Source organism: Hylobates moloch, unplaced genomic scaffold, assembly GCF_009828535.3.
Source record: "Hylobates moloch isolate HMO894 unplaced genomic scaffold, HMol_V3 SCAFFOLD_72, whole genome shotgun sequence".
Lineage (NCBI taxonomy): Eukaryota > Metazoa > Chordata > Mammalia > Primates > Hylobatidae > Hylobates > Hylobates moloch.
The window spans coordinates 314,118-324,766 of NW_026652347.1; the positions used below are offsets into that span (position 1 = coordinate 314,118).

General features: G+C 52.2%; 1 protein-coding gene across 1 annotated transcript in view; it reads left to right on the forward strand.

Annotated features, from left to right (window-relative positions):
• Window positions 1-5,691: 5,691 nt before the first annotated feature.
• Window positions 5,692-10,649, forward strand: part of LOC116463865 (mucin-3A-like) — a gene marked incomplete at its 3' end in the record, with an annotated part of 7,253 nt that continues 2,295 nt past the window's right edge. The window contains exons 1-2 of the mRNA XM_058434907.1: window positions 5,692-5,894; window positions 8,053-10,649. The exon at window positions 8,053-10,649 is cut by the window's right edge and continues 1 nt beyond it. Coding sequence (XP_058290890.1) covers window positions 5,834-5,894; window positions 8,053-10,649 — 2,658 coding nt within the window. The remainder of the gene's footprint in view (window positions 5,895-8,052) is intronic.

The window sequence follows — 10,649 nt, forward strand, 5'->3', positions numbered from 1 at the left end:
GTCTCCTAAATTTTCCTTTGGAATTTTTAGGTGGTTTTTTTTTTTTTTGAGACACAGTCTCACTGTGTCACCCACCTGGGCTGGAGTGCAGTGGCGAGATCTCTTTGTGTGGCACACAAGGCCCCACCAGGGGTCTGATCCTGCTTGATGGGATCTTGATTTGCATAAACCATAGCTCTGCTGGGATCCCAGCTGTGGTAGATTGTGTTACTGTTGAAAATATTTGCTTTCCCTCCCTTGGGTAGACCATACCTCCCTGTATCGCTGATATCACGCTTGATGTCTGACTGGCAGTGCCTCTCTCTGATAGTATTTTATATCCAGGGCGACCTTGTGACTTGCTTTGGCCAACAAAATGTGGGTGGAAGGGACGCACATCATCTCTGGAAAGAAGCTTCAAGAGCCAGCTGGTGGTTTTGCCATCTGTCACCTTCCACCACCATGAGACTGGCAATGTCCCAGACGGGGGTGGTTTGGCCACCCCAGGTCCCAGAGTGAAGATGGCATGGATGAGAGCACAGACATTGAAATAGGCAAGTGGCATGAGCAAGAAATAAACCTTTGCTGTCGTAAGCCATATAGCCTTTAGAACTGTGTTACTGCAGCATAAGCTGACACTTTCTGACTGCTACACCAAACTCACTGGCTTTGAGAGACTTTACCCTTTTTTTTTTTTTTTTTTTTTTTTGAGATGGAGTTTCGCTCTTGTATGGGTTGCAGCACAGTGGCATGATCTTGGCTCACTGCAACCTCTACCTCCTGGGTTCAAGTGATTCTCCTGCCTCAGCCTCCTGAGTGGCTGAGATTACAGGTGCTCGCCACCACGCCTAGCTAATTTTTGTATTTTAGCAGAGACAGAGTTCACCACGTTGGTCAGGCTGGTCTCGAACTCCTGACCTCAGGTGATCTACCCACCTTGGCCTCCCAAAGTGCTGGGATTACAGGTGTGAGCCACTACTCCCAGCCGAGGAACTTTACTCTTAAAGCCAAGTATCAGCTTGTCATCTACCCATCAAGCAAGCTGATTCCCATTACCCTAGCCACCATGACTTCAGAGACAACTCTTGTGGGTCCCTGGACTCCCATCAGCTGATATTATCGGGACAACTGTAGCTGCAATTCACATAATCACATAGTGCCCAACATTCGCAACCTCCTCCCGCCTCACTCACTCCTCCTGGGAGAAAGACTGACCTATTCCCGAGCCCTAGTTTCCTTTTTTTTTTTTTTTTTTTTTGAGATAGTCTCACTCTGTTGCCCAGGCTGGAGTGCAGTGGCATGATCTTGGCTCACTGCAGCCTTCACCTCCCGGGGTCAAGCGATTCTTGTGCCTGAGCCTCCCTAGTAACTGGGACTACACATGTGCTTCCCCCTGTTCAGCTAATTTTTGTATTTTTAGTAGAGACGGAGTTTCTCTATGTTGGCCAGGCTGGTCTCACACTCCTGACCTCAGGTGATCTGCCCAGCTAGACCTCTCAAAGTAATGGAATTATAGGCGTGAGCTACTGTGTCCAGCCTGTAGCCCTAGTTTCAACACATCCCTCCCTAATCCTTGATATTTGGGGGCTGGTCCTGGCCTGTACGTTTCTGGATTCATATCTTCCCCCAGGTACCTGTGACAAAAGTGATCTTGGAGGAAGACCAGTGCCCCCCACTGCAAAGACAGAGTTCACCACAGTGACTCTGTCCACTGACTTCCCGTGCATTCCATTTCAGTGTCACTAGGAAGGGGCCCGATGGCGAGTGTCACTGACGATTGAGCCGACGCGCCATCGTCAGCATAGTCTTCCCACAGCTCTGCTCCTTCCTTTCCCCAGCAATCCTCTTGCCTGTCTTGAGCTCTGGCTGGAAGCTTACTAATTTCTGGAGCCAGCTCCCAGTCTCAGTTGTGTGTGGGCAGCCTACAGTCAGCAGCATCTGACATTACAGCCATGTCTCCCAACCCCAGTAGAACACTCTTTTCTCTTCCATCTTCTCCAGCTTCCCCACGAAGGCTGGACCCCAAGGTGGGCATGGGGCATTCTCGAACCGCAGACGGAGGATTCCCGCAGTCTTAGCTCGTCCATCGCCTCCCTGAGTGGGGCGGGGCTCCTTCCCAGGCTCTGCAGGGAAAGTGGCCACTTGTCCCCATTCAGAATGCAAAGATGTCACCTTTCCCTCTCCCTTCTGGGCAGGCGTTCAAATGACTGTGCTCCCAGCTAGGAGATAGTAAGTATGCATCATGGGAGAGGGATCAGTAATGAGCACCATTAATTTCAGGAGTGGGCCAGACGTGGTGGCTCACACCTGTAATTACAGCACTTTGGGAGGCCAAGGTGGGAGGATTACTGGAGGGCAGGAGTTTGAGACCAGCCTGGCCAACATGGTGAAACCCCATCTTTACTAAAAGTACACAGAAAAATTAGCCAGGTGTGGTGGCACATGCCTGTAACCCCTGCTACTTGGGAGGTTGAGGCAGGAGAATCTCCTGAACCCATAGGCAGAGGTTGCAGTGAGCCGGGATCGCTCCATTGCACTTCAGCCTGGACAACGGAGCGAGACTCCATCTCAAAACAAAAAATAAAAAACAAAAAACAAAAAAAATTCCAGGAGTGGAAGAGGTCACTTCCTGATTGCACATGACTTCCTGAAGGAGGTGAGGAAGGTGTAGAACTGTAAAGGAAAGGTGGGATTTTCACAGGTGAGAGAAAGAGGAAGAGCGAGAGGGCACTGCAGGTGTAGGAATGGCTCAGATAAGGGCCTGGAGTGGGGCACAGGCTGAGGCTGGGGTCTGGTGGCTGGAGCAGAAGGGGGTGTGGGTATTAGAGAGGTGGTGGACAGAAGGGGTGGTGGATGGGGGTAGATCTGGGATCCATCTCCCCGGGAGCCTGGTGATCTTTACTTACAACAGGGATCCATTCTCCATTTATGTCTGTGTCTCCAGAACAGTGATGGGAATTTTATGGTGTTTGATACTTTAAAAAAAAAAAAAAAAGGGCTGGAAACCCCCGAAACCTCCAGCTTGGTTTGCAGCGTCTTGGCTGGCTGTGGTGCTTGACCACGTGGCTTCAGCGGTTTCCACAGAGACTGCTCTGAAAAACAACAAAACTTTTCGCAAACGAGTATCTTCATGCTGGGCAAATTGATCAAATGTATTAAGAAATCGAAGTGGAGTAGCCCTGCTCCCTGTCGGCCCCTCCCCTGAGTTACCACCAATGGTGTCATTGTCGGGCTCTGAGCTCCGCCTCGTTTGGACTCTTTAGCTTTTCATTTCTTTGCTCACTTCCTCAACTTGACCACACACCCTGAGGCCAGGGCTATACAATGTGTCCCCTGGATTTTGGTGCAGCCATTTGCACAACTGATGCGCAGGCAGTGTCACTTGGTGGGTATTCACAGTGCCTCTTATTTAGGGTCCGTTCAGTGACTCTCGATAAGGATGAGGTCCCCCAGGAGACATGAGAGGCACAGCCCCACATGAAGATCTCCCAGTGGGCCTGGCCTCGGTGAGTTCGCTGGCTGCCTTTGCAATCCTGTCCCTCGGGCCTGCTGGGAAGGGGAAGAGCTGCAGTTTCTCTCTGCAAAGCTTCTTCCGTTAGCGATGGTCAGACCTATTTAGATCTATTTTTCTTTTTATCTTTTTTTTTGTAGAGATGGTTCTCGCTATATTAGCCCGGGGTGGTCTTGAACTCCTAGCCTCAAGTGATTCTCCCGCCTCGACCTCTCAAAGTGTTGGGATTACAGGTGTGAGCTACTGTGTCTGGTCTGACCTAATTTTATTTTATAATTTTTTTTTTTTTGAGACGGAGTCTCACTCTGTCACCCAGGCCAGAGTGCAGTGGTGTGATCTTGGCTTACTACAACCCTCACCCCCTGGGTTCAAGCAATTCTCCTGCCTCAGCCTCCTGAGTAGCTGGGATTACAGGAATGCACTACCACGCTTGGCTAATCTTTGTATTTTTAGTAGAGATGGGGTTTCGCCATGTTGATCAGGCTTGTCTCAAACTCCTGACCTCAAGTGATCCACCCACCTTGGCCTCCCAAAGTGCTGGGATGACAGATGTGAGCCACTGTGCCTGGCCCTGACCTAATTTTATATTGATAATTCTTTGGAGCCTCGACCTCCTGGGCTCAGGTGATCCTCCCATCTTGGCCTACCAAGTAGCTGAGACCACAGGTGCACACCACTATGCCTGGCTAATTTTTTGTGTATTTTTTTTTCTTTTTTTTAGAGATGGGGTCTTGGCATGTTGCCCAGGCTGGCCTGGAACATCTGGGCTCAAGAGATCCTCCTGCCTCGGCCTCCCAAAGTGCTGGGATTACAGGCGTGAGCCACTGAATCTGGCCTGAGCACAGTGTTCTGTAGGGTGACTATTCCATCTTCTTTCTGGGTTGAAACAATCGTTTGGGCTGTTTCCAATTTCCATCAAAATTGCCATAATTGAGAGTCAATAAACATCCTCGTGAATGCTTCCTTGAAGGCCTTCTTGGACACAGAGATGGAGGGTGAAATTGTTGGGTCCTAAGGCACTAATTTAAAATTTTAATAGATGCCACCAAATTACCCCTTTAAAGAAACCCAACCCACCTACACACCCACCAGCTGGATAAGAACATTTGTTTTACTTTATCTTATTTTTGAAATGAAGTGTCGCTCTGTCGCCCAGGCTGGAGTGCAGAGGCACGATCTCAGCTCATTGCAACCTCTGCCTCCGGGGTTCAAGCAATTCTCCTGCCTCAGCCTACCAAGTAGGTGGGATTACAGGTGCCCACTCCACGCCAGGCTAATTTTTGTACTTTTAGTAGAGACAGGGTTTCACTATGTTGGCCAGTCTGGTCTCGAACCCCTGACCTCAAGTGATCCTCAAATTACCCTTTTAAAACAACCCAACCCACCTACACACCCACCAGCTGGGTAAGAACGTTTATTCTTCACACCTTTGCCCAAACTGGATAGGTCAAATAATGTGCTGGGTCCAAACTAGTTTTTTTTTGAGATGGAGTCTCGCTCTGTTGCTCAGGCTGGAGTGTAGTGGTGTGCTCTCGGCTCACTGCAACCTCCACCTTCTGGGTTCAAGCGATTTTTCTGCCTCAGCCTATTAGTAGAGATGGGGTTTTGCCATGTTGCCCAGGCTGGTCTTGAACTCGTGACCTCAAGTGATCCACACCCCTCAGCCTTGCAAAGTGCTGGGAATGCAGGCGTGAGCCACCGCGCCGGGCCCAGACTAGTATTTTTGAGTGTTTCCTTTGGTCATCCATGTTTCCTTTTCTGGGACCTAGCCCCAACTCTTCAGATAATAAAATGACTTCAGATGGAATTCTGTGTTAATTACTCCCACGGTTTTGTCTGGCCTATGGGGTCCTGCAGGGGGCAGGATGGAGCCGGGGCAGACTGAGGGACAGAAGGGGCTTGAAGAAGAGCGAGGTTGCACTGTGTCCCCAGCAGGAGGAATTGAAACTAAGGAGAGGCTGCAGGAGTCGGCCCAGACTCCAGAGTCCAAGCCCTCGGTCAAGGGGTGTACCCTCCACGGGTGTCGGGGAGGAAGGGAAGCTTTCAGCGAGCTCCATGTGGGCCAGGCAGGCTGTGGGGCTGAGCCAATAGCAGCTCTTCCTGCCTGACACTTCCTGGACTTGTCCTATCATTTTCCCCCGTGTCCCGCTTCCCACAGCGCTGACGTCTGTCTGTCCGGATGCAGGAAGAAGGGAGGAAGATGGGAGAGGTGGGGCGGTGCAAAGGTGAGGCTCAGCAAAACCGATAACCAGCACTTTCATTACGTGCACCCCCAGAGCCACGTCCCTGCCGCTGTCCTGGTCCTGAAGCCTGTTCTGCCCCAGCCCTCTGCCCGCTGGGCCCATGCGGCTATTGGAGCTCCTTGGCCTCCTCTGGATGCTCAAGGCCTCCCCATGGGCCACAGGTAAGGGGGAGAGGCGGGAGGGGGTTGGAGAAAAGCTCCTGATGTGATGTTCCAGGAAGGAGGAGGGGAAAGTGGCTGTGAGGCCTGGGGAGGGGGAATAAGAAGGCACCGCTTGGAGCTCTGGGTGCAGGGAGAACCGAGGCACGGCCTGATTGGGGGAGGGGGCGACGAGGAGAGGTTTCTCCCAGAGCTCCAGGTGCAGGGAAAACCGAGGTTGGGAAAGAGTGAGGGAACTGGGTCCCTGCCACTCTCCACCAAGCACGGAGCAGGTTGCAGGGGCTGAGCCCCAATCTGTATCTGCAGCTGGAGGGTGGAGGGTGGGATTTACATCTTCCCAGAGCAGTGCCCTTCCTGTCTTGACTCCTTCTGTCACCTGCCTCACGCCCCCAGCTTGAGTGCCCCCTTCACACTGGCCTCTCCCTCCCTGACAGCCCTCTAACTTCTACCCCTGGTCTCCGTCCTCTGGTTTCAGCCTCTCTGCCTTTTGTCCCCCAGTGGCTCCTTCCCAGCTCTGCCGTCACTCTCTCACCCCGGCCAGGGCCCATGTGTCTGGGCACAGCTGTTGGTACCAGGGCCGGGGCGGGGAGCTCCTGAGTCCACTTCACTTCCAAGGGTGCGTCTGAGCCTACCCGGCATGGGGTCCCAGGCTTCTCTCTTCTGCCCTGCAGGAACACCCCGCAATTCCTCTATACTTCTCTTTTCTCTGTACTTCAGTGTCTGCTTCTGATCCCCGATCCCAGGCCGCCCAGCCGACAGGCCCATGAGTCCCCTTCTCAGTCACCTCCAGGGCCACATCCTGGAGCCAAGGGCTGTAGCCTGGGGATTCTCATAATCCCTGACTCCACTTCCCTGGCACCCGCGAGCTAGGCTGAGACGTGACACCTCAGCTCTCAGCCACAAGATGGGCTGTGCCCGAGGTGAGGGGTAGCAGGTCGGGTACTTCCCACTTCCCATCTGCTGTGGCTGCGTGTCTTCCTCGTCCCCGACACCCCCGACAGCCGGATCTCTGATCCTAACTCTGACCATCTGTGAAATGGGTTGAAATCCACTTGCTGGGGTTCATGCTTGTAAACTAATGAATCCCGTGGCCAAAAGGGAATAATTATAGAAAAATATGTCTATTTGTGTGATGAACACTCACTGCTAAGCCTTAAGGTCTCCAGAACTCATCACGCTTGACGGCTGAGGTAGCTCTTTCTAGAAGTTTCCTTTTCTATGCTGTCTCTCCGCCTCGCCGCCTAGTCCTCACTCCATGCCCTTTGAAGTCATTAGCATGTGAGCTTAGCCTGTTTCTCTTTGGTGTTCTCTAGGCGGTTTTTTTGTTTTTGTTTTTGTTTTGATGGAGTCTTGCTCTGTCACCCAGGCTGGAGTGCAGTGGAGCCATCTCAGCTCACTGCAGCCTCTGTCTGCCTCCTGGGTTCAAGCGATTCTCCTGCCTCAGCTACAGGTACACGCCACTACACCCGGCTAATTTTTGTATTTTCTTTTAGTAGAGAAAGGGTTTCACCATGTTGGTCAGACTGGTCTCGAACTCCTGACCTCAAGTGATCGCCTGCCTTGGCCTTTCAAAGTGCTGGGGTTACAGGCGTGAGCCACCGCGCCTGACCCTCTTTGTGCAGCTTTCCCTGTCTCCTGGTTTTTGTGATGCGCCCCCTGCCAGGACATGGCTGGGTTCTCTCTTTTTCTCTTTGAAAGCGGGAATCAGCCCAGACAGCAGCAGGGTGCAGGGAGAAGCAGTGGTGGGAGCAGAAGGTTTTTGCGGGGGGGGATGGGAGGACTCCAGGCAGTAGCAGGGGGAGGAGAGGAAGGGGCAGAGGGAGGAGGAGCCTGGGTGTGACCAGAGGAGGGAAGGGAGGGGAGGGAGGCTCTGCCCAGCTCGGCTATATCAGGACAGGAGGACCTGCCATGACAAGGCCAAGGCCGGGTGAGGAATGAGGGCTCCCATGCTCCACTGCTCCCCTAGGAGCAGACAGGCAGTGGGCTCCAGCACCACAAAGCACCCAGCTCCAAGCTGCCTCTGATGCAGGACTGAGCTGCGGTATGCCCTGCCCTCTGTGATGCTGCCTGGAAAATGGGTGAGTGAGTAGCTTACATGAGTGATGTAACAAAATGACCCACGGATTTACCAGTGGATTCCTCTGCTCTGCCGCCAATGCAGGAACTTTATCCACGGCCACATCCATCTCTCAAGTGCCTTTCCCCAGGGCAGAAGCAGCCAGCACTGCCCTCAGCAATTCTCCACACGCCAGAGACCTGGCTGGGTGGCCACTCGGTGTCCCCCAGCTCACCTCTCCTGCTCCCAGCCACAGGGAAAATGCACCTGTGATGCTCACTACCTCCCCCCATGACACACTCATCTCTGAAACATTGCTCACCTCTCCAGTCAGTTCCAACACCTCAACCACCCCAACGTCCAAGTTTGCCTTCAAGGTTGAAACCACTCCACCCACTGTGTTGGTCTATTCGGCCACCACTGAATGCGTGTATCCAACGAGCTTTATAATCACCATCTCCCACCCCACCTCCATCTGTGTGACCACGACACAGGTGGCCTTCACCAGCTCTTACACCCCCACTCCCGTGACACAGAAGCCAGTGACCACCGTCACCAGGACTTACCCTATGACCTCTACTGAGAAAGGAACGTCAGCCGTGACATCTTCTCCCTCTACCACCACTGCAAGGGAAACTCCCATAGTGACAGTGACACCCTCCTCCTCTGTGTCAGCCACAGACACAACCTTCCACACTACAATCTCCTCTACAACTAGAACCACAGAAAGGACTCCCCTGCCCACTGGAAGCATCCATACGACCATGTCCCCAACCCCAGTATTTACTACTCTCAAAACAGCAGTGACTTCAACTTTCCCCATCACTTCCACCATCACTTCCACAAATACAGTGACTTCTATGACAACGACCGCCTCCCAGCCCACAGCCACTAATACATTGTTATCACGCACCAGTACCATTTTATCTTCCACACCCGTCCTGAGCACAGAAACAATCACCAGTGGTATCACAAACACCACCCCTCTATCTACCTTGGTGACCACACTCCCCACTACCATCACCAGGTCTACACCTACATCTGAGACCACCTACCCTACTTCTCCCACCAGCACTGTCACAGACTCCACCATCAAAATCACCTACTCCACAAGTATGACAGGTACATTGTCCACAGAGACTTCTCTCCCACCCGCCTCTTCCTCTCTCCCAACCACAGAAACAGCCACGACTCCTATGACAAACTTGGTAACCGCCACCACTGAGATTGCCTCCCACAGTACTCCCACCTTCTCTTCTTCAACCATCTACTCCACAGTCAGCACATCCACAACTGCCATCTCCTCACTTTCCTCTACCTCAGGTACCATAGTGACTTCCACAACCATGACCCCATCTTCTCTGAGTACAGACATCCCTTCGACAACACCAACAACTATCACCCACCATTCTGTGGGCTCTACCGGTTTCCTGACTATAGCAACAGACCTCACATCAACATTCACTGTTTCCAGTTCCTCAGCAATGTCCACGAGTGTCATTCCATCTTCCCCTAGCATCCAGAATACAGACACCTCATCCCTTGTCAGCATGACCTCTGCCACTACTCCCAGTGGGAGACCAACTTTTGCAAGTACACACAGCACTCCTACAAGTTCCATTCTGACGACCTTCCCAGCAACATATTCATTTCCATCTTCCATGTCTGCCAGCAGTGCCGGGACCACTCACACAGAGAGTATCTCCTCACCTCCAGCCAGCATCAGTACACTCCACACAACAGCTGAATCCACCCTGTCACCCACTACCACCACCTCATTCACAACTTCCACAACTATGGAACCACCTTCAACCACTGTAGCAACTACAGAAACAGGTGAGACCACCTTCACCAGTTCTACAGCCACATTCCCTGAGACCACTACACTGACTCCTACAACTGACACGTCCACAGAATCTCTCACAACAGCTATGACTTCTCCTCCCATCACTTTATCAGTCACTTCCACAAATACAGTGACTTCTATGACAACTATGACCTCTCCTCCCACAACCACCAATTCTTTTACATCACTGACCAGTATGACTCTGTCTTCTACACCTGTACCAAGCACAGAAGCAATCAGCAGTGGCACCACAAACACAATCCCTCCATCTATCTTGGTGACCACACTCCCCACTCCAAGTGCCTCATCTGTGACTACATCTGAGACCACCTATCCTAATTCTCCGACTGGTCCTGGTACAAACTCCATGACCGAAATCACCTATCCCACCACTGTGACGGAGGCATCATCCACTGCCACCTCTCTTCCACCCAGCTCTCCCTTGGTCTCAACTGCAGAAACAGCCAAAACTCCTACCACAAACTTGGTAACCACCACCACCAAGGCCACCTCACATAGTACCACCAGCTTCACTTCTTCAACCATCTACTCCACAGCCAGCACATACACAACTGCCATCACCTCAGTTCCTGCTACCTTCGGTACCATGGCAACTTCTACATCCATGATCCCATCTCCTCTGAGTACAGGTATCCCTACCTCACAACCAACAACCATCACTCCCTCATCCGTGGGCATCACTGGTTCATTACCTATGATGACAGACCTCACCTCAGTGTACACAGTCTCCAGCATGTCTGCAAGGCCAACGACTGTCGTTCCCTCATCTCCCACTGTCCAGAATACAGAAACCTCATCCTTTGTCAGCATGACCTCTGCCACCACTCCCAGTGGG